The sequence below is a fragment of the Drosophila ananassae genome, chromosome 2L (genome assembly GCF_017639315.1).
Source record: "Drosophila ananassae strain 14024-0371.13 chromosome 2L, ASM1763931v2, whole genome shotgun sequence".
NCBI classification, from domain to species: domain Eukaryota; kingdom Metazoa; phylum Arthropoda; class Insecta; order Diptera; family Drosophilidae; genus Drosophila; species Drosophila ananassae.
Genome location: NC_057927.1, coordinates 21405473 through 21430281, shown reverse-complemented (window position 1 = coordinate 21430281; position 24809 = coordinate 21405473). Strand labels below are relative to the sequence as shown.

The following is a 24809-nucleotide window of genomic DNA, read 5'->3' as shown; positions in this document are numbered from 1 at the left end:
ATGTCCTTGAGCCGGGCTGGGCGTGGTCAACGCCTTTACCTGAGCAGCAGAAATTCTTCTATGTGAGTAGGCGCAACCACGCCCAGCCTCGGACTTTGGATACCCGTCCCGATCCCAAAATAAAGGCTACAGGATGCCCATTTTCAAAGTGTATGTGTCTGTGAGTGTGTATGATTGTGTGTGAGTGGAGTGTGTTAATGTGTGTAGGTGAGTGATTATGAGTGAGTGTTGGTGTGGGTATGAAATACTTATAACGAAACATACAAGGATCAATCTCCAATAGATTATTAAATAGTACAATGAAAACTTCATATACAATATATGTCATATATAATAGATATTCGATAATACTCGATATACGATATCCGATACTCGCAGTGCGTAATGCGTAATAATGCAATAATAATAGCCAAGATCAATATACGTTTAAAAGATATACATGTATAAAGTCCCTACATATGGTACTCCTCTCTTTATTTTTTGTGTTTAGCGATCTTTATTTTTTTTGAGCCTGGGATGTTTTTTTTTTTATGTTTTCAATATTTTAAGTTTGTTTTCAAGGAGTTGTGGGCGTGGCAGCTTCGATATTTGGCAGCGTTCTTGGTCTATATGGTGTATATGTATATATTCGAGCAGTACTCTATAATATTTAATCGGTTGTCTTAGAGGGGTTTTAGAACGTTAAAAATGTTTGCATTAATTCAATTTACTTTAGTTTAGTTTACGTTAATTATTGGTTTAGTTTAGTTGAGATTGCATGCATTTTGACGTATGTATGTATGATTTGCCATTGTATAATAAATTGCTCTTGAATTTTACTATTAAAATTTCTCATAACTCGCCATTAAAAAATGCTCGTTTTATTTTACTTTTTCGTTTTTTTGTTTTTGTTTTTTTTTTTGTGGAGTGTATAAATGATTTTCATAATATTTTCGTTAGTTTTGCTTTTTTGGTTTCTTTGTCATTTAACATTTATATGTATATTTGTAAGAATTAAACTAGAAAAATTCTAATCTGAGGTAATTATTCCATTAATTTGTATTCGTGTGTGTGAGTGTGTTAAGAGAGTGAGTATAATGATTGCACCCCCTATTTTTTCGAGAGGGGTTAGTTGTTGGGAAGCGTGCTTAGCCTAGAGCTTAGAGACCTATCCTTTGCCTGAGAGTCCTTAGGGGACCCAAAGCGAATCTACTTAGCGATTGATTAGCTTGTAATTACTTCGAAGCAGCCACAAAAAGGTTTATGTATATTTTACTTTTTTTTTTTTGTTTTTATTAATTTTGTTGAACTTAGGGGAATTGTTTTTTTTTGTTTGGGTTGTCGAATGCTGGATTGTGTAAATTTTGTCACAGTTATGAGTTTTATTCGATTTGAAAGTGCATGATTGTTTCCTAGCAGATGCTGTGATGCAGACTCAAGTATTTTGGAACAACTAAACCTAAGCTTACTGAAGTACAATATCCAAAATAGATCGATCGAACCGGTTCGATGCCTTTTTATGTGAATTTTACAAATTTCAAGCCAAAAAAATATACCACATATCATTTTTCTTAAATTTCATTTGATTTCAGATCATCTTGAATGCTCTCACAGTTGGTGTTCCGAATCCGAATCCGAATCTAAATACAAGTATACAATTATTAACCTTAATTCTCTTTCGAACTTAAGTGCTAAAAGCCAATGCTCACAGATGTTGAGTTTCCTTTCTGCTTTTCCTTATCAATTTCAATTTCAATTTCATTTTCAAATTCAATTTCGATTTTAGCAATTACCAATTAAATATCACATATCGGGGAGCTCTTTTCAATCGGAAATCAAGTGAATCCAAAATGCAAAATAAAATGAGTGCAAAATGATTGTATCCTGATCTCAACCTAAGTGTAATTAATGTATGCCAATTGCCAATTGTTTGCTTATCAACTATTTTGTGGCTGTCCTGGGAGTGAGTGACTGAGTGATTACTCGAATCGGGTTAGCTTAGACTAAATGAGTGCGGAATGAGTCCGACTCGATTCGAATATTCGAATGGAATGATTTGATTTGGTTCGACTTGGTGTTGTCTTCTTGCGCGTGACTTACTCTAGAATGGAATGCGATGATTCGAGTAGTAGGGGTCCTGAGAGTATCTTTCTGAGTTCGTGTGTGTGTGAGTGTGAGTTGGAAAGAGTATCTGTGTGGATGACTGACATGACTGGAGATGAAATGACGTGACATGGAATGATGTGATGACCATTTGAATTCTATATATTAACTATACGTAATACGTATTCAAATTTTTACACTGAAAGTCCTTCATCTCTTCTATCTTTCTCCTTTCCTTTTTTCTCAATTCTATACCATCCGATCGTTTTCGATTTTTATTAAGATTTTTTTTTGGTTTTTGGTTCTGCATCTGAGGTATTGTCGGGTGCTAAAGAGCCACACTCTCGGCTACAAACGTTTCAACAATGAGGTAGAAAGTTCTGTTTGCTTTTTGTTGCTTCGTAGTTAGTCTCTGTGTTTGCTGGAAGTCCTTGAATTCTTGATTAGTTAGCATACCTGAATTGCTTGGATGTTCGTTATATCTTCGTCTTCTCTTTTCTATATATATGTAGTACTTATTCTCCTACGGATCACGCTCATTACGTTATGGAGATAATTTTCATCATCAGATTTGAGTCAGTCAGTCTTGGATACCATCATAATTCCGATCACAATTTCAATATCGCCACACACACGCACAGGATCAGTCCTACAGTTGTCTCTATCGCTATTGCTAAACTCTATTTTTTCTCTTTGTTTTTTTTTTTCTGAAGCTTATGCTACTATGTATAGTCTAAGGTAATAATATATGATCCTACAGAGAACAAAACACAACATCGAGGATTACAAGTTAAAACGAACTGGGCACTGCTAAAACCTAAGTACAACACATAGATACGACTTATAGCGAAATAAATGGCAACGATTGTTCGACAATTCATACTCCATCAGCACGAGTGCGCCTCAAAAAAGATATATGTATTTAAAGTAGTGTAGTGTTGTGATCGTGTAGTTCTATAGCTCTCTATAATATAGGTGTGTGTAACTATTAGCTAAATCAAAAAAGCCCAGAGGAAATGAGTTTTTTTGTGGGATGGTGCGAGTTGGGGCTTCCGCAGTGGTGGCTGCCTTATGGGGCCTTCTCTCGTATTGCTTGCTCAACACTCCAGCTATCTTTTGGCCATACTCGGTATATTTATATATACGGCCAATGCCTAGTAATAATGGATCCTTCCGGTGAGTTGGTCCACTTAACCAGCGGTATGATCCACTCACTGCTGCTTAATGCTACGTACTCTAGAGATAATTCCAATACAATATCAATACAATACGATACCAATACGAATACGAATGTAATATGATCGTAAATGTAAACCAAATTCGTTTCTAGCAAAACCTGTGCAAAATGCCAAACGAAAATAATGTTTTCATCATCATGGGGAGTTTCCAATTCGAATTACGAAGATATATCCTATCCTAGTTAAATACACTTATAGTCTAAACAAGTGCAGCCCATTTTTTAGGGAGGGGGGGGATCAAGCAAAATAATCAAATAATAATAAAAAATTGAGTGGGAATTTGGGGTTGAGGGGTTCAGGATGGGTTTTTTCGCAATCACGAGAATCACGAAGAATTGATTTAAGGTTTGTACTTTGGCATGAAATCTTCAACTTAACGAGAACAAACGTGAACAAAAATTCTACTACAACATTCTTCGTCACTCTCCGCCATATTTTATCTTTTGGATTAACCAACTCCTCAGCTTTTCTGCGCTTTCAACTCAAAATTCAACTAAGAAATTGATTTAGTGCATTGGTTTAAACGATTTTGTTTTTTTTTTTTGTTTTTTTGAGGGGGAGATCTAAGGGACAGGGTCACAGGTAACTCAGTAAGCAAGTATGCTAAAGAATAACAAAAAAGTAAGAATTAAAGAATTTTTGGGGCTTATCGGGGGCTTGCCATCGAATGAGATGCTACCCGGGGGTCGGGGGACTCTAAGCTATCGATTTAAGATGCGATTAACATGTTCCTACGTCGAGTAATTGTTAAGTATGTACTTGTTGTCTATTAGATGTGACTAACTGAGGTAGCTGCTAAACTAAGTCGCAATCGGAGGAATCGGGAACCAAAGTTTATGTTTCCTACCAAATGCTAAGCAATACATTTCGGTAAAGGTTTCTGCTGTTTTTGTCATTTCTAGTCGGCAGTTCATCGTCCGGCATTTATTTTATCCATTTTTAATTGCGTTTATGCATTGGGAACTGAAACTTGCAACTGCATTGGGAACTGAAAAATGATACCAAATACCAAAAATAAAGTCTAACATTTAAATCATATAAATGGGGGGATAAATAAAAAAGACCAAAACAAATTATTAAAAATATTTCATTTAATCATTTGAAAATTCAACAAAAATTCAATATTAATTGTAGTAATAATAATAGCAGAAAGTAATTTAATTTTTGTCGTTTTTTGTGTTTTTTTTTTTGTTGTTGTTGTTTTGTTTTTTTTATTGAAATACAATTAAATTTATTTAGTTTTCGCTCACGTAGCAGTGAACAAAGTACGAATAATAATAATAATAAAAATCAACTAAAATATTCAACTAAATTACATTAAAAGTAGACATTCAAGTTGAATTGCCAAAATGTGTGTGTAGGAGTGGAGGAGCCGAGGTGTCGAGTGGGAGGGGGAGGGTGCAACACTGGGCGAGGATGGATTCCTTCTTGGGGGGGGGAGGAGCACGTTGGGGTACGTTGTGTATAACATAAAAAGGTACAAAGTATATATTACACATTACGAATTAGGCATAAAACAAAAGTGTGCTAAGTGTTTATATTTAATTAAACAAAAATTACATTCGGGATAGCAATAAAAAATCATTCTATAAAATTTATGGGGTGGGTTGGGGTTTGGTATTTAAGAGTAAGGTTCATGGATTGTTTCTTTTTTTTTATTTTTCGGGGGAAATATTTGCTGCGCTGTTTCAATAGTTTTATTGTATTTGGAAATTGGGATCGCGGTTGAGAAAGTGCCTAAACTTCACCAATTTGTACATTTCGTCATCAGATGATCTGAGAGAGCTCGGACGGAGCTTTCAAAAATTGGTTTTAAGAATTTTGGATAAAGTTTAAACATTTTACTGTGGCTACACAACGAAAGATTTGGCATGTTCCAGTAACTGAAGTTCATCAAATTAAAAAACCACTAATCAAATAATAGTTCTTGTGGTTGATTTAAAAAAGCGCGCAAATATTTCAAGTAAAGTAATTGGTTGTGGTTTGAATTGTTTTTCCGTTTTTTTTGAGTACAAATTATGAACTAAACAAAAACTGCTTTTAATTGTTTATAAATTGATTATTTGATTTAAACATACATATTCCTGTTCTTTAAACCGTCTCTGGTTTATCATTATAATTTTAATATGTATTAAAAAAACATTGTTATTTATTTATTAATCGTTTTTTTTATGTTATTTGTTATTGATTTTTGCTAAGGAGGTAATATAAATTACATTTTAATGTGTTTTACTCTCGCTATCCTTCCGCCTTACTTAAGGACTTCTACTATTATGTTACGCGTTTGCCTTCCAGGGTTCATTACGATTCAATAGTGTTAGTTGTGATCGGAAGTCTGACTATTACAGTTTTGTTTTTTTTTTTTAAAGGGGGCTCTCTCTATATTTAAGCGGTTCGTTCGATCCTACTCCGTGCTTTGACTTTATATCTCACTATTCTTCCTTTTATCCTTTTTTCATTTTCTTGGTGGCTGAGGTGGGCATAAGTTTTGTGGTTTCTCGACTGGACGCCGCCTTGTCGATGGCATCCAAAATGTCCTAGCACATTAACTAAAACAAAACACTGAATCAAACTAAAACACGGGCTGACTTACGTAGTAGTTGGTGGTGCGGTGCTGCTGCTTTAGCTTTAGCTTTCTTTTTCAACTTATTACCAATATATTTAGTAGTGTAGTGTAGGGCTAAAAGTATCTCTCCAATTAAATATCTATACAACTAGGACTGCGTCTAACCGTGTTGTATCTGGGAGTGTGTCTAGTGTTTGTTGTTTGTGTCATGTTTGTTGTGTGATTTTGGGGGCTTGTGTTACCTATAAATAAGTTCGCTTCCTCTCCTTCTCCGATCTGCGCGTAATTTGTATGTTAGATTAAAACCTTAAATTTAGACGAAAATTATATATAACTGTGCCAAACTTATATATAATTCTCTCAAGTAAATGCCAAAAGTTGTCGCTTGTCGCTTGTTAGTTGCTATCAATTTAGGTTTAGGTTTTTAGGTTTTAGGTATAGGTTAGTTAGAGCTTTATAGGTATATAACTTAATGGTAGTTCTATATAAGTAGGCATAACGAAGAATTCTCGTTACTGTAGGCTTGTATACAAAAAAATTTACTATCACTCAGTTGTCCCTTCCTGCTTTCTGAAAAATTATGTCGTTAAATTAACGTGAATTATATATTTGGTATGTAAAATGGCGGCAATGCTAAATGCCCAAAAGGAGGCGATCAAAATTCAGTATTGGAAAAAGGTCGGCACATGCAAGTCGCAGGAATATCCCACCATAATACCCATTCTTCTTTGTATTTCATGCAGATTCCCCACCAAAAGTCACCAAAGGGGCGGGCTTCTAAGAGAGGGCGGGGCATTCACAGATATTCGAATAAGTTTAGAATTTTTTTCAAAAAAAATTTCATGCAATGCATTGGCTTGAAACACAGAAATCGAATGGGTTTAATCACGCTGTCAGCTCTTCACAGATGATATTTGTCGATTCCCACGCATCGAAGGACATTCGCAAATGGAAAGAATTATATCCAATTAATATCACACTTTTGAGAAAGTTAATAAATAATAATTCGGAAATGAAAGAGATAATCGCATTCACAGATGCTTTCGGGTTTTTAAAATTTTTCTCAAAATTTTGTTCCTACCGAACGCAAACACAGTGTTTTCGAAATTTTTTGGGGGAAGTCACAGTTTGGCTGTCTTCTTTTTGGAGGCAATTTTGGTGTGGGGATCGAATTTTAGACATTTTCAGAAAATGTTTGTTTTTAACAGGGATTCACGGTTGGGTATTTTTTGGGCCTGGCCTAGTCACAATTTTAGGGGGGGAGGGTTTGTTTTATAATTTTCCAAGAAAATTTCGTCCGTTTCGAACACTCTCACAGTGAAGGTTTAATTGAGTGTTTTGTCTTCCAGATTTGAAACAATCCTTTGGGGAAAATAAAACACATTCTTTTCACAGATGATTTGACGAAACTTAGGGGATAATAATTTTTAGGGTTCGTATCGAACGGAGGGGTAGGTATAACCTAACACAGTTTATGGCTGATCCATTTTTAAATGTAGGCTGCCTAACATTTTCTCACAGATTGGGGTCATATCAGGGGGGTTTTCTTTCAATTTCATGAAAATTTCACAGAGTTGAGGAAAGGGAAATCAAAAGAAAAAGAATATGAAAATCTAACACAGATTTTGGAATTCTTTTTAGCGTTTAGGATGCCTAAACTTCCTGTCACAGCTGGGTGTCATATCGAGGGGGTTTTAATTTGATTAAAAATTTCACAGATTTTGAAAAAGAATCAAAAAAAATGTGGGAGTTGAGAAATAAATCTGGGAAGTGGAAAAAATCAAACACAGATAATGCTGTTCATACGATTTTCTTTCACAGATGGGGGTCAATATCAAGTTGGTTTTAATTTTCAATTTTATCAAAAACATTCACAGGGTTTATATCCGAAGGGGTTTTTAATTTCAATTCGATCGAAATTTCACATTTTCGAGAAGGGACGCAAAAAAAGAGATTACTGGGAAGGTGAGGGGTGGGGCCCATGGTGACTTTTCTAAGCACGGAATAAAATCAAAACAGGAATCATTGAACCGCTCTATAAATTGTTGGACGTTTGCATGCAAACCTTTTGTTAAATTTCGAAAGACTCGACCTTAAGCCTACTAAACCTATTGACAGTGCGTGCCCCCACCTGTTGCATGAATATGAATGGTGCAGTCAGTGGGGGCAGTCACTCTACCTTTAGAGATCCATCACATACGGCTGCTCTACTATTTTACGCCAAAGAGAAGAAACCCTAAACATATACAAAGATGATCGTTATAACCTATGCTTACACTTACTAATTATTGATCACGCTGCGCCGAAAGTTGTTTTATTTTGTAATTTTTTGTTTAAATTTTAAGGGGGACTTATAATTTAGAGAGATAGAGAGAGAGAGAGTGATAGGGGGCGTGGGTGGGGTTAGTCTTCCGGAAATACAATATTTTTAAAAGGGGTTCAATGGGGTAACTCAAGGACCTTGTTGCATGTGCCGCCTGGCTGCTATTTGGCGAGTGGGTGGTTGGGTGGGTGGATGGTTGGTTGTTTGGTTGGTTGGTCGGTCTGTTGCAATGTGCATTTTTTGTAAGGACCTCACTGAACTTGGTGTTTGAAGAGAGAATCTTAATCGGCTCTAGAGGTTCTCGTTTCGCTTACTAAAACTAGGAATAATTACCAATCGCTTAGGTAAAGATGTGCAACTTATCGATTATGTTTTGTTTAAATTTAGGTTTTTTTTTTAGGTTTTCGTAATTTTACGTTTCATAAATTGTAGCAAATGTTTCAAATTCTCCCTCGTAACACTCGTGTACTCTACTCCTTCGTCTCCTAACTTTTATCATCGTTTTGTGTTATTTTATTGAGCAGCACAGCAATTATCATGATTTAATTTCTTTTTTTTGAAACATTTTAATGCCCTGCCTTCAATTTTCGCTAAATAAAATTTTCCCTCTTCGTGATGTAAATGTTTCCGTTTCCTTTTTTTTTTTTTGTTTATCTCTCCTTCTTTAGTCCTTATTTTACTTATTTTCCCTTTTTTTTTGCTTTTACGTTTCACTTTGTTGTTTTTTTTTTTGGTAAAATGTATAAAAAAAATTTCTTTAAAATAAAAACTAAAAATTGCTTTTGTTTGGGTAAGATGTTTAAACAAAAAACTAAAAAAAAAAACTCAACAAAATAACAAGAAATTTTTTTTTTAGTTTGCATTGTTTTTTTCTTCTCGGTGTAGATGTGTATGTGTGTGTGGTTATGTGTGTGTGGTTGTGTGTGAGTCTGTTTTTTGTGTTATTTTTGTTGAATTAGAATCAAATGGTGGTTTTAAATCTAAATACAAGCATTCTCTGGATATATATCAGCTTGGTATCAAATTCCCTGCTTACTCTCTTTCGTTTTTAGTTTGTGATTTTAAAATTTAGCTAGAGTAACAAATGCTGCAGGTCCTTAAACATCCTTTTTTTCTTTACGCTTAATTCATGTTGAGATAGTCGTTGAAGAGCTGCATACAGGCTGCAGCTCCACCGGTGGCTTCCTCGGCATACAGATTATTTCCGTAAAGTGGTCGCCCCCAGATGTTGGCCGCTTCGAGTAGCTCGCCAGCCGACGAGGAGGAATTCGAACTGACGTCCGATGAGGCGTCTGCATTGGCCTTGCTCTGTTGGCTATTGTTGTCCTGATGACTGATGCTCAGGTTGCACAGGAGATCGGTGAAGATGTCGTGCCCGGCCGGCATCCTTTGCCCAGATCCAGCGACACCAGCTCCGGGCAGCTCCCAAATATTACCCGGCAGCTTACCGTAATTCGAGGCTGCACTCCATCCGTTCGAGGATGAGCTGGTGCTGGTCAGCGAGGCTGTCGGCGAGGCGGCATGCTGCGGCTGCAACTGCTGATGTTGCTGATGTGACTGTTGCACTTGCAACTCCTTAAATCCCTGCGGGGAGCTCTGGGCCGCCCACAACATCATTTTGGAACTGTCGTTGCCATGACTACTGGCCGTGGGACTCAGCGATGGCTGTGATCCGCTGCCGGAGGAGCAGCCACTGCTGCTGCTGGAGCAGCCCCACAGGGCCGAGATGGCATCGGTTTGGTTGGCCAGCCAGTTGGTTTGCATCTGCTGCTTGCTGCCGCCCTGATTGCCGCCGTTGGCTGCTGAATTATGGCTAATGATTAAGTTACTAATACTGCTGCTGCTGCTGCTGCTGTTCATGTTTGTGTTTGTGTTGCTGTTGGTCAATAAAAGGCTCTCTAGTCCTTTCTGCTGGCCAGGATGCTGCTGTTGCTGATGGCGTGGTTGCTGTTGCTGCTGCTGTTGTTGCGACTGATGCTGCTGCTGCGGTTGCTGCTGATGTTGCTGCTGCTGTTGATACTTGCCCATCACATCCGCCATGGTCATCATGTTTATGGTTTTAAGCGGCTGTTGTTGAAAGTTGCTGCTTATGGTTCTCTGGAAAACCACAGGTTGCTGCTGTTGTTGTGGTTGCTGCTGCTGCTGCTGTGGTTGTTGCTGTTGCTGCTGCTGTGTCGGCTGCTGTTGTTGCTGTCGCACCTGCTGCTGATGCTGCTGGGCATGCGGATGAGCTCCAATCAAGTCCGGATTAATCGCCTGCTGCAAGGGTGCCGAATAATCGATGGCGGCATTGTACAGAGCTTGCTTCGGTTGCTTGGAAATCGCTGACGAGCTGCCGTTGCTGTTGCAACTATTGGAACCATTTGAGGCCGTTGGAGTGCCCTGGGCGCCTGGCACCTGTCCCTGGGTGGGATTGGCGGTACCAGTACCGTTAGCGGGCGACTCCAACGGGGCCTCATGTTATGCGAGGGTCGGCAGCCGGTTCGCCGGGCTCTTGGCGTAGCAGAAGCTCAGCGGCTTAACGAAATGAGTGTCCTGGGTGTTGCAGTAGGGACAGGTTACTCCGTGCGAGTAATCACTGTAGAAGCTCAGACGCTGCTGCGGATGCATCAGCATTTTGAAGCAGTTATTGCACTAAAATAAAATAAACCATAGAAACAAAAAAATACGATATAATACGGATAATACGGATAATACGGATATAAATACGACAAGTTTCCATGCAAATTTGTATGTATGTAAGATATTCTTAAAAATATTTTAAAGCAAATAAATGACATTAAAACCCACCTTGAACCTTTCGGCGCAACAGGGCATGGCCGCAAAAATATCATAAGCATACATGGTGCCCAAGACCAGGCTGGAGCCATCCCATGGCTCTTTGCAGAATCTGTAAGGATGCGAAAAATAAACAAGAAAAATTGCCATTTAAATATTTATTTCTCGAAGTCTCATTCCCTATTTCCGAAGCTTACCTGCAGTTGATGACGCGACTGCTGGAGGTTCCATCCAGGCAACTCATGCAAACACAGGTCAAGTAGAGAGTGCGTCCCTCGTATTTAACCTGAGAAATAAATTTGCAAAAAAATATATATACATGAAAAAAAGTGGAAAGCGGAGCGGTGAAAGGGGGCTTTAGAAAGCGGAAGCGATGAAAAAGGTTCAGACACAAAAGGCAAAAAAATAAAGAAGCGTAAAAAAGGGCAGAACCAGCCGCATAATTCAGGCAGGAGCCCAGGGCCCAGACACACCAACAATGAGAAATTATTGCAGCAAGGGCAACTGGAAGGGAAGCCCCTGAGTGCACTGCGAGAAAAATGTTTGTTCTTTAAGCTTCTTTTCTGTCGTTTTGTAGGGCCCTTATAATACCCTCAAAAGCCCTGCCAAGGCAAATAAAGCACCAGACATGGCATTCTGTTCCCTTTCCCAGGGTATCGGCTTTTCACTTTTGTCAAAGGGCGAGGAAGCAAAGGATTTCAGGAGAGAATTCTGCGCATTCCTGCATGCCTGACAAAAGCCAAAAAGGACTGGTGCTGCTGCCACTGCGACGCGACATAATAATTTCAAATAAAATGCAAAATGCATAAACTTGCCCAGGAGATTGCCGCCCACGGCCCACGAAGTCAAAGTCAAGGGAGAGGCTTATACGGGTAGTAGTACCAGTAGGTTCCACAAAACCTATCTACCCACCTACTATACCATACCCATATGTCGCACAAAAGCCAATTCCTATAGCCAACAAAGCAGCAGTCTCAGGCTGGCCCAGCAGCTGGCAATGAATTATAAATCCAGGCTTGAATTAAAGCCCACAGAGGTGGCTAGGATGGAGGGAAAGGCATCCCATCCCATCCCAGGGAAAGCCCAGTGAAGCGTAGGTCGTGCGTACATAAAATGTGAAATGTGCAATGTGCAGTTTTCCTGACTCGGGCTCTTCGCTTTTGGGTGCTCCGTGTGGCGTAATTACGCTGACTTAAATGGGTCATAAATTGCGGGGGACAGACAGACAGAGTAACTGCAGCAATGGGAGTGGCATGGGACATGGGATATGGAAGAGGGGCATGTTGCAGAGTTCGCCTGCTAATTGCAGCTGAAAGTTCTCGGGGGCACGTGGGCGAGTGAAAGCTGCGCGGGCGTTGTCGTGGGTGTGGGTTTTGGATTTTTTCCCATTTTTTTTTTGCCATGCCACATTTGACGTTTTATAAATGATGAGTTTACGGAAAGAAACTCTTATTTAATGTTTATGTATTAGGGAGACTTTAAAGGCAGTTTTCTGTGGCATGTCCCTAGTTATTTTGCAGTGTAATCTAGACTCACCTCAATGCAGCCGCTGGAATGCTGCTTGGGACTCAGGAAAAAGGAGCCATCGACCAATGGATAGCGATCGAAAACGAGTAGCGGCTCCTCACACAAAATGCAGGCCACCCGGCTCATCTGCGACTGGGCCAGGGAGGAAAGTATGAAGAGGCGTGTCTCGTCATTGCCATGGTTGCCCTCGTCCTCGATCTGAAAGACAGAGAATATAAATAAATGATTAGTTAAACTAGTTCAAGCGCATCACACTGACATTTTCAATTTAAAGACAAGGTTCGTTTACCCAGCCAACCAGCCCTTCTCCCTTCGAACTGACTCACTTCTGGTTGGATTATTCCTTCTCAAAGGAAGGAAAGTAAAAAATAGAAATGCCACCGCCAAGGTGTTTGGTGCCCAATGAACATTGCCAATATATGTCTGCCGTGGGACTAAACGAAGCAGCCACCATCCAGCGTCTAAGCGCCAACAAATGAACCATAAAATCCAAACGTGCCAGGCGAAAAAAAAAAAAAACGAAACTGGCGGAGATCTGTAAGCTCGCCTCTGTTGTCTAAGCCAAAGTGGCTAACACGTTGCCCAAATTGAATGCACACACACATGAACTCATTCACTGACATCCAGGTGGGTGGCCAAAAGCAAGTCCAGGCCAATTCCCAAATCGATAATCAATATGGCGAGCCAGCAGATGAGAAACCCTTTCCCTATATATTGACCTGCTGGTGGTGGTGGTATAATAAAGCCGTCAAAAAGCCAAAAGGTGTCGAAAGGATACACAAAATATGGTTAAAGTGGGAATTGAGGGAATAGTGGCCATCGCGTTCGCCAATCAAAGCCAACTAACCCAATGATGAGGGAATATTTGTGACTCTGTTTCGGTAATTGATGATGACGGTGGTCCGGTCCGGCACCTGACCAGACAGTCTAACAACAAACCGAACAGAACTATAGAAATTCAGACATACCAAGCTGAATAATTTAGTCAGCGAGTGGCAGCGAGGAATGTAACGAAATAAAGGCGAAGGACACGTAGAACCAATCAATTGCTGCAGCTGAGGAATGTCTTTTGGGGGGACAGGTTTAATGCACTTTTAATAACCCAGGGGTTAAGTGAGGGGGTTAAGAGAAGACCTTAAGCTCCTTTAGGCTAAAACCCCTTGACAACACTTACCAATATTTGTCAAGAACTCAACCCAAGACTTCATCTCCCCCTCTGTGTGTATCTGCAAAGTAAACACGCCCGGGAAATAATCAACAAATTAATATTTGCACGGGTCTACCCCCTCCTCCTCCTTGTTGCAATTGTCTTGGCCCTTATTTGCTCTTGTTGCCAACTTCTTGGGGCAGCTCATAAATCGTGGCAACAATAAAATCAACTGCCAACATTGTTACGAAACAACAGATTCGATTAATGAATGTTTGCATGCCGAAAATAAGGAATAAGGGGCCTGGGTAAGAGATACTATACACTCTACACCATATCCAGGCACAATTTTCACTCATTAAACAAAAGAATCTCCATCGGAACGAGGGAGGGTGAGTTGCTAAAGAAATTAAGTTGATTGCTCAAGGAGAAAGTGGTGCTGGTATGGGTGCCACAGTATCTGTATCTGTATCTGTATCTGAGTGTGAATGGTGCTTGTGTCTGGGATTACGGACAATAACAATAACCCAGATAGGAGAGGCAACTGCAGCCAGTCCTCGTACTTGTCCAGAAAGGAGAAAAAAATTGAGGCAAATGAAGGCAGGCAGGCAGACGCACACATGTACTACACATTTCATCAATGTCTGGTGCAGGTCCTTGTTTTTTTTAATGCCCACACAAAACAAAAAAGCATATCCATTTTAATAATTAAAAACCATAAGCCATCAAAGGATATATACAGTTTTTAAGACCTTACATGTTCACATATTTATTTTAATAAATATTTCTTATTTTATTAAATTTATAAACTGGTTTCTTCAAGTGCTCCATTAATATTTCCCTACTTTATGTTGCCTACGTGACGATTTGCTAATTTCAGCTCAGTTTTCTGGCTAAGACGGTCGTTGCCCAAAAAAGAGAATGAACTCAAGACCTCTGGCAGCAAGGAGTCTGGAAAGGAGAAGGATTGAAGGACTCTTCTTTATAATTTATGAAAGTCGCGCGTGGCAAGAAGTTTGTGAGAAGCCGCAAAACGAAACTTTCCACAAATTACAAGCATGAAAATATTATTGCCGCATTTGTGATTATTGTGAAGTAGAACTTTTCATGGCCTGGCCTCCTCTTACATTCAGTCTCAGAAGTCAAAAGTCGAAGTGCAATAAACTCTTGACAGAAGAGGCCAATGCATCCAAAAGGACATCAGGACACTAATGAAGCCATTGAGTTGTCACTTCCCTTTTGCCTGGCATTGAACGCATAAATCAGGCAGCTTCCTTTTCATTCCCGACCATAAATATCAACACCCGAATCCGAACTACAAATCAAAAAGGTTTCCAGTTCCGCCACACCCTCCAGAAAAGGAGTCCAAGACAATGGCCTCTCCAGAAACTACAATTCAATTGAATCGCTATATAGCCATCGATGGTAGGGGGATTACAGTGCTTGGGGTTTTCATAAACACATTAAATTAAATGGCATTTCTTTGGTTAGACGGAAGTCTTAATCCATTAAAAATGCCACCCATAAATATTTCAATGTCATCCGCCCCCCTTTGGGCTTGTTTGGATACTCTTGTTGGCTGTTTTTTGTGTGATGGCCCGTTTAAGCTTTATGCAAAAAGTTAATAACACTGTTTAATATTCCGATTCGCCTTTGAGCCTTGGCTTATAAACAAGAGTGTGTGTGCTCATGTGAATTTTCCTCGATTGTTTGTGCAGACGGAGAGCAAACATGGTGCCTCCGCCCATGTTTTCACCTTTTTTCCCTCCTGCTCAGCTGCTTTTTCCTCGCATATTAAAGAGTCGGGGGAAAAATCCTCATTAGAGAGTAGCCCTGTGTGGGCGTGTAGCTCTGTAGGTAAACTATTTTATTAACCCGGAAAAGCTGGTTAACCCGGCCCCATCATTCAATGACAATTCAATGCGAGCGTGTGTGTGGAAATTGAAAAATTATTTGCGCTTTAAATGGCTTTTTTTGCTCGCCTGAACTGTAGGCGTTTTTGTGTGGCAATAGAGACAAAAGAAATTGCAGAATAAATTTGAAAATTGTCATCGGGAATAGTGACAGCAAGTATAGTGACTGTGGGCTGTGGGCGTGGCTAGGTGCTTAATTTAAGCAATGGAATAAGTTGGCTGTCTTCCAGCTAGACACTTTGATCAATGGCCCAGATGTGACCTGTGGCTGACTGCGAGATTAGAAGTTAAAGCCAATGACAAGCCAAACAACAATGCCAACAACTGCATATAAACACGAAGGACATCACAACAATAGTAGGAGGCAGGAGGCAGGAGGCAGGAGGCATGAGACACTGACAATGAAATGAAATTCTGGGGTGAGAGGAGTGCACTTTTATAAATGAAATGGAGTAATAATATTTTCCGACAACAAATGCAGCAACAAAAGACGCGGCACAGCTGGGGCAGGATCCAGAAAGGACATGGTGGCAGCGGAGGGTCTGGAGGGTATTGCAACCAAGCAACGACAACAACCAAACCGAGGCAGACAAACAAACATTTCAATAAATTCAAAAAGTACCAAGCCAGACAATGAGAACTGCAAGGAAAACAAGCAAAAGGAGTGCCAAAGGAAAGCGTGGCTAGAAAAACTCTACGGGTGAGGGGTTCGAAACTGCACTGCACTCTCTGTACTGTTGTACAACTGTGAAGTGGCTTAAAAGCTTGTGCAACTCCTAAGAGGCAGCTGCTACTCGCATTGTTTCCCACTGAAAATCTCATGTCATTTGCACTTAATTCAAATGCGCGACACAATTGCAAAATAAAAGTACAGAAACAGCATTTTGTGGGGGAGAGTCAGGGATGAATCAAGCAGGAATCTGAGCAGAGTCAGGGAGGAATCCAGGCAGAAGGAAAGAGAAGCTTTAGCTTTGCATATCTAGTCAGGTTTTGTCTGGGGTTATAACTTCATTAGGCTCGTAGTCGAAATGTTTTTGATAAGCTTGGCATAGCGATGAGTTCAAGAAACTTGCTCCTCTCTTGCTCCTCATCCTCGAGGATGTCCTTGTCCTTTGGCTTGTCAGAAGCATAAGCATATTTCGCTTTCATTGGAATCACTCTGCCAGCATTTTAATTCCTCCCTCTTGATTTTTGCATATTTTGTATTTTTTTTCTGCATTTACGATTCGACCGACCATTTTGGCCATTTGCCATTAGCCAAATGCTTCTTCTGACCGTCGTCGGCGCCTTAAGCTTCGCTCCTGTCCTGTGTACCCTGACCTTTAAATATCAATTTGCAAATAAATTGTATTTACCCTGGCTTCATTTCTGTTTTTGTTGTTGTTGTTATTGACCGGGGACTCGGGTCCTTATTTATCGTCCGTTCAATGTGCTATGGCATAATGGCTTTCTTCGATTGGCCAAGAAAGAGAAGCTTAATATATGTATAGAAAGAGGGTCTGGGTCTGGGTCTGAGTTTAAGGCAAAAACAAATGCAATTTCCAATTTCATTTTTCTCGCAGCGCCTTCAAGTATGCTTCTTGGCCGTTTTTACAGTTTATTGAACTGCATCCCGGCGCGAAGGATATAGTCCTTAAAAAATTTTCCCTTTCTCTCTTTTGTTTTTCTCCACTTTAAACTTTATTCTTGAACATAACAATTATTTTTATATGAAAAGCAAATTTCAAAGGCATCTCCCAGACATTTGCCAGACATTGATGGTTATTGGATCCTGTGTCCTGGCATCCTGCCTGCCTGACAGGATACCACGCCCTCGCCATTAAATTCCTTAAGCAAGCAATTTAAATGCATTCGCTGGCAGTTAATAGTTTTATGATCGTACCCTTGTTAGTCTTAATTGTTTAATTATATATTTTTTTGCTAAGGTCCTTTTCTAATTTTTCGTTTTCCCTTTTTTTTCGTTCCAACTCTCCTGCATGCATTTTACGAAGTCACAGTACATTGCTTTGATTTGAACGTAATCCCCACGACATTAGCAGCCAAAAACTAAACGAACTGTAAGCCATTTCTCCCAAAGGGCTGCCGGAAGAAAGGGGAAAGTTGGCAAAACAAACACGGAGGAAGGACGAGTAAGTGTATCCTCTTTGGTGTAATTTCTTCCACTTAACTTAATCTCCCTAGATGCTTTAAGGCAAACATATGTGGCACTGCATTGTGGACTTGTATATATATATATATTTATAATACGAAACGCAGACGGATTTGTGTTTGCTTCGACTTGTCACCTAAGCAACGGTGCGTATGAGTGATATTTACTGGGCCATTTGATTACTTTCTGAAAATTACCTCAAACCAGAAACAAAAGAAGTAATTAAAGACTCTTTAGATATATTTTTATGCTGGTTTAGACCTAGAAGTTCTGTTCTCACAACCTGCATAGTTTTCATTATCATGTTAGGGTTAAGAACCCATTCGTTGCACTTTCCGCTCTTATCGAGCCCACGGATCAATGAACCACGAACCAAACTAGCCCTCTCAGGGCGATAACTGCTGTCAACAACAGAAATAGTAAAGTCTCCATTTCGAAGTGCAAATATACATAATGGAGGACGGAAAAAGAAAAAGATAAGACCTGGGCCATGTGGAGAGTCAACAAACTGCACCGCTGGTCCGCCAATTGATCGACGAGAGGGTGGGAGGACCTAGTTGAAGCTAATTAAATTTCAGTTGCTCTGCCATTTTTCCTGGCTCTTTTTTTTATCGCCGCACTGAGAAATCGCCTGGAATGAAACCCATTTGGAGCATATCTCTATAATTGTTAGAGTCAAGCTTGAAAAAAAGCGTATTTCAAGATGGAGAGCAAAGGCAGTCGTCTGCATTTTAATAACAAAACAAAAGGGGGTCTGAAAAGCGTGGAAATTCTAACCTCCATGCGAAAAAAAGTTATAAGTTTTAAACAAGAAAAAAAAATAAAATAAAAAGAACAACAAGAACTGGCCAAAGTTTGATTAAAACAAAAAAAAAAGGGAGACAGGCAGACAGAAGTTTCTTCCTTGAAAGCCAAAAAGGACACTTGATAGGCAACTCGAAAAGAAAGTTTTAAGAATTCCATTCCGAATGCAGGAGAGTAGTAGTAGTCCTCCCCGTTGAAAATGCATTCAACACTTTGCCAAAAACAGAGGCGAAACTTGAACATTTCCAGGTTAAAGGTTCAAAATAATATAATTAAAAAGCGGGCTCTGACTCCAAACAAAAGCTGGCAAAAGTTTGGGGCAAGTTGGGTTGGGGTTGGGGGGCAGCGGGGGCAGGGAGTAGGTGGCAACCATAAAAAACGCAGCCAGACGCAGCAGACAATGAACGAATACACACACACACACACACTCGCACACAAACAAGATACGCACATAATGAAAATGTCAAAATAAACACGACATTAAAAACCTCGAATCCCCGCCGCCATGTTTTCCGAAACCAAAACCGAAAGAGACAGACAATGGCGGTGTGAAAGAGATGGGTAAACACAGTCAGACAGAGAGACAGTCAGAAGCCAGTGCACTCGACGCCGCTTTAAAGGCCAATAAATGACGAGGGTCCTTGTGGCTGCACCTCAATGAGGGCTTATTCGGCACTCACAGGATCTGAGGGCTGCGCGAACTGGTTCAAGTTTTGAGAAATAATTAATATTTAATTTTTAAGAATTCTTAATAATATGCTTGAAACTTTAAACTCCAACTTTTCAGTCTCTAAAAGTTTTCTATTTAGAGTTTAATAATTTTTTTTTCATAAACTATTTAATTATAGAAGAGCTGGTGAAGTCCTGTACTAGTTCCCAACTTCCACATCACTGCTCCACACATACCTGGATGATATGGCGATGATATCAACTTTTGTGGCTGCTCATCAAGAACGCTAATCGCACCACAAAAGAACAAAAACGCAGACAATGCTCCTTCCACCCGCTCTCCGCTGCGGTTGAATCGCTTTTCAAGGTGTCACTAACATCGCTAAGTAGCTTGGCTGGAGCTGCTCGCTCGGCTCATTAGCATTTCTAATTAAAGAGAGCTTGTGCATGGAGAGACCATGTCTCCGCATATGAGTCCGCCACAAGGATAATGACACCTGCCACACTCAGACTGAGTTTGAATTTGAGAAGGCTATATATGTATAGTGGTGTGGTTTAGTGGATCAGCGAAATGGAAAGTCCTTTTTATTTTCCACTGGCCATTGGCCATTGGCCATGTAAGCTGCATGTTTAACGGCAATTAGTGGGAGCCACCCAAACACCCACTTTTCAGCGACCCAGACAGTCGTCAGTCGGTCGGTGGGTGCGCCGGTGAGCTTCTATTAAAAGGGAAAACATTTACATTAATAATTAGCCAGAGCCCCCAGACCGACCCCGCTTTAAAAAGGCGGGCGCACTTTGTCGGACACTAAAAACTTCATCAACTACAACAAAGCGCTGAAATTGCAATTAATCAAGCTGGGGCAAGGAAAGGCGGCAAGTGGCAGAGGTCCTTTCGAGAAATTCACCATCTCTCGTCCAAGTTGACAGTTAAACTGACTAAACAAGGTGCGATAAGTGCTTGTTCAGACGGAGGAGGAGGGCCAGGACCGGCAAGAGAGCCAGCTAGCCAAAAACAGAAATCAGCGCAGGACAATGACCAAGAAGCAGGGCAGGACACAGACACAGGATGCAGAGGACAGGACACAGAACAGAGGATACAGAGTTCAGGAGGTGGATCCAAAGACAAGCAACAGCTGCTGTCAGCGCTGAAAATGAAAATGATTTAAAGCACATGGCCAGGGACCTCTAAGTTATACTTGCACTTAAAAAAAAAAGACTAGTTTAGTTTAGTTTTAAATGAAGAGAGTAATAAATGAAGGATCTACAATTTCTCTATGAATTTTATCCTTTTTATTTTTGGCCAAAACTTTCCCAGTCAAGTGCCTCATATCCTTTTCAATGGCTGAAGCTTAAAGTTCAAAGTTGATGGCCCCATCAGGACTCAGTCTAAATTTCTGGATTGCGTTTCTGAATTTTTCATTGCATGTGTTTGGGCGCGCCCAGGGATATGGCTCTCAGAGCTTTTCCTTTTTTTATTCCTATCCTGTTCCTTTATGCCGTCCAAAACTCCATTTTGGGTAATCAAACTAATGAACTTTGAGTGAGGAGGGAGTGGGAGTGGGAAAATGCTTACAAATTGCATTGGTCGGGTCAGACATGTGTGGGTCGGGTCGAGAGGGGGTCAGTCGAGGGTGCTCGACTCCTTCAGACATGAAAAGCAAATTCCTCCGCTTCCAGGTGCACTGGCTGTTCTTCGGGGCATGCCACACAATCCGCACATGCCCCCACACACAGTTTCCAAACATCAACCGCAGAGTAATTAAATTGCAGGGGACTCGACTCTCGTCTGGTGATCCCTTTTTTATTTTCAGCCTCTCCTCTCAGGACTCAGTTACCTCAGATTGAAGGACGAATTTTGAACTTGTTTTGGGGAGCTTAAAGGAGATTTGAAGCACGCAGGATAATTTCATTATGAGAGAGACACACAATCCCGAAATAAATAAAAGCACATTCACCGAAAAAAAAAGAAAATCAGCAATTCTGGCAGACACAATACAAGAAAAGGGCGTATCATGCCAGGAGCTGGGGGGGTGTGGCAGGGCTGTAATTAATTTTTGCAATCATTCGACGGCCGAGATTCGCAATTCGACTTGAGCTGCTTATGGCTAATGAAGAGAATGTCAGAAAACAATAGTGAGCGAACAAGCCAAAGGACGAATCAAAAACCAATAAAAGCCAATAAAGGCGGCAAGCGCCAAAGGAACAAGTTCAATGTACTGCTCAACTTTTTCTCCTTTTTTTTTTTCCTTATTTATTTAAAAGAAGCTTAGGATCAAAGGACCTGCTGCGGAGGGTGGGGGCCTTTTTGGCTGATAGCGAAGCAAAGGCAGCGCATAAATTTCGCCATCGCTGCAGAAATAAAAAGGAAATCCATTCAAGGATACAAAAACGCGTTAAGTGCGCCAAATACAACAAAAAAAAGTAGTAAGAAAAAGGATATGCTAGCGATATTGCAAAGTTAAATCAATAAATAAAGCATCAAGAGGAGCTGTTGCAAGTGAGGGGGTGGCAAGTGGCAAGTGGCGGCTGGGTGGTGTGGCGCCCCATCAACGTCATTAAATCAATGCTGCCTGTCGTTGCCAGCAATAGATAACGACCAGGACAAATAGGATGGTGGCTGGGTGTCCTGGCGATGGCTATGGCGACAAGGATGCAGCGAAAGTTTGCCAAGTGACATTAACACAAGCGATGGCTGGGAGGATCTAGATCCTTCCATCAGAAGGAAGGTGGCCTACAAGAGGCCACTACACATTCAGAAAAATATATTTTACTCCCAACCTAAACATTTCTATTAAAATAAAATTATTAAATTAATATTTATGAGTATAAATTTTAAAGAAAAATATATTTTAAACTGTAAACTGTTGTAGAAATTTTGAAAAGTGCATTTCAAGTGCCGGTAAATGGTAAGAGGGTCGTGACAAGTGGCGTCTGCTGAGAGTTCTTGTCAGACACAGCCCGCGACAATGCCAAAAACACAATTGTGCTGCAGGGGCGTGTCCTGAATGCAGGTGGTATGAGAGCCAGGACATTCCCTAAGAATCTCTATCCATCAGCAGCTATATTCTAACTGCCACTCAAGCCGAGAGCCGAGACAAATTCAATTGTTTTTTGTGCAAATTTTTGATTGAATTGCCGACAAGAGACGATAATGAGGGGCAAGTGGCAAAGGATATTTAAGCTATTTTTAAGGATTCTTTAAATAAAATGTATAACTAATTAAATGCTGCTCCTGATTTTTGTCCTTGATGGCTGGATGGAGTCGAACTGGAGGCCAGAACTGAACCAAAATCGAAGCGAAAGCCAAATCCGACAGCGGCACGTGACCATAGGCAGCCAGCAGAGCGGAAATGTTTGTCTGTCCTGTCTGCTGTCTCCCCCCTCTGTCCCTCTTTCTGTCTGCGTGTCCTTCCAACTGGCAATGAGAGCAGAAATCCAGACAGAAGCTAAGATATAGCCATGTAGATGGGCGATAAGGCGTCAAAGTGGCAACAAAGTCAATAAGCAAAATGTTTGTGGTTCTCCGCCACAGCCGACGGCATTGAAATCCTTTAATGTGCTGTTAACGATAAGCCAAGAGAGCGGCAGGATCGGGTGGCAGGACATGCTCCTCCCAATGCCCTCCATCTGCTTTATGCAAAGGACTTTGGCCAAAAACTAGCAAGAAAACGAGCAGCGAATATTAAAACAAATAAGCCGGGACATAATGGACTGCCCCAGGACAGCTCTCTGAAGAGACAGAGAGACAGGGAGAGAGAGATAGGAATAGGGATAGGACAGAGATAGATGACAGATGCCGTCTCGCTTGCACAATTGTGCAAAAGCAAAGCTCTTTCGACCCATGTCAAATAAGTTAAACAGACATGAAAGGCTCCTCTCGCTCCCGACTCTGGAGGAAAAAAAATAGAAAGTGGACACGAGGGAAAAAGGGAAACGAGATGGCCAGAAAGTGATGGCCAAAAAGCATAGGGCAGGGGATTAGGGGACAGCTGAAGTTGGTCAATGACTCTACAAAGTCTGGAGTTGAAGATTTGCCAACAAACACCGGCGAGCATATAAAATAAAATTAAACAAAATTTATTTACTTATGCGAGGCAACGGATGCGACTAATTGCAGCTAACTCGAAGCCAAAAATTAATGAAAAAATATATGTGTGTGAAAGGAGAGGGTCGTCTGTTTTAATGTTTTTTTTTTGCTCCTCCAACCTCTAAAACCTCCATCCAGGTAGGAGAACTTCAGACTCCAAAAAGGCATAATACATACATACATATGTGTGGGGAAAAGTTCGATGAACTTTACCTTTGGCTGCCTCGTAAAAATCAATAGGCGGACGACGACGAACTCCGGACTCCTCCGGACTGTGGTAGCGCAATTTTAAAATACATTTTACATTTCTCTGCCAACGAAATGAGCATCAAAGGCACTTCAAACATCTCAGCAGCATTCAGTATGCGAGAAAATGTTTCGACAGCCGCTTATGAATGAATCAGAAAATCCAACAACAAACACTCCAACCGGCAGGCTGGCAGGCAGACTCACTTGAAGTGCAAGTTTTTGGCAGACTGCGAGGCGATTTCTCCTACTCCTCCTTCACCCTGGCCAGCAAAAATCTTGCACAGCTATTTAAAGGCATTTTTATGAGCCACATGAAGCTGAAAACGAAAATCTGCATCTGCAAATGAAGGCGGCCATTAAAAACGCCCCATAACTCGCACTCAAAGTGGGCATTGGGAATCAGAAATGATGGAATTTAATGAAAATAATGAGCAGGCATTCCATAAACATCAATTTAATAACAAAAACCATTTATTTATGGTTAATAGTAATTTATTTTTGACATATAAATTGTTCAATTGTTTGGCATTCAAATTCTTGACTAAAAAACATATAATTTTCACATGGACCTATAAATAATACTACAGTACTACTATTTGCCTCTCTGATTGCCTTTTCCCGATAAAAAAAATAGCTTGCCACACGCTTATGCCACATGCCCCGGAGAATTACAAGCAGCTGTTGGTAATTGAGTTGTTGCAACTGGCAGACCGAGACTTATCGCTGATCTGCGGCGATTTGCATTATTAATTAGTAGCGATTTAGCGAAATATTACGCATACGTCCCATGGGCAGGCAGGCAGCTCATCTTGAAGCTAAACAACTTAAGTGCGATACTTGAGTCTCGCTCTCAAACTGATGGAGATAACAACACTTGCTCTGAGCCAAAAGACTGAATGCTTACTTGGCTTTAAATTGGTAGGTGTTGACCCCCCGGGGGAGAATTGCACAACCTCTTTTGGCCAAATAATGGAAAATGGAAAAGCGCCCCGAGAGTCGGCAGGCAGTAGTAGGCAGCAGGGAGCTAGAAGTCAACGAACTTCCAAGCTGTCACTCGACTCAATATTAATGTTTCTCGTGTGCATATTGGAATTGTTTTGCCTACTTTCCGGCTGTTTGGCCAAAATATTACAAACCACAAATCAGTTGTTGTGTGGGGAGCTTTTCTCTCTCACTCGCTGTGAGCTATTTGGTTTGTTTTGTTTGTTTGCTCTGCTAATTATTGTCATAGGTTAGTGTAGGCAGCCGCTAACTATATAAACTGCCAACTGTCT

General features: G+C 40.6%; 1 protein-coding gene across 1 annotated transcript in view; it reads right to left on the bottom strand.

Moving 5' to 3' along the window:
* Positions 1 to 1245: 1245 nt before the first annotated feature.
* The window catches only part of LOC6501599 (headcase protein), an 82057-nt gene continuing 58493 nt past the window's right edge, over positions 1246 to 24809 (bottom strand). Inside the window, 4 exon segments of the mRNA XM_032456185.2 lie at positions 1246 to 10843; positions 11000 to 11099; positions 11185 to 11273; positions 12524 to 12712. Coding sequence (XP_032312076.1) covers positions 9332 to 10843; positions 11000 to 11099; positions 11185 to 11273; positions 12524 to 12712 — 1890 coding nt within the window. The 3' untranslated portion in view covers positions 1246 to 9331.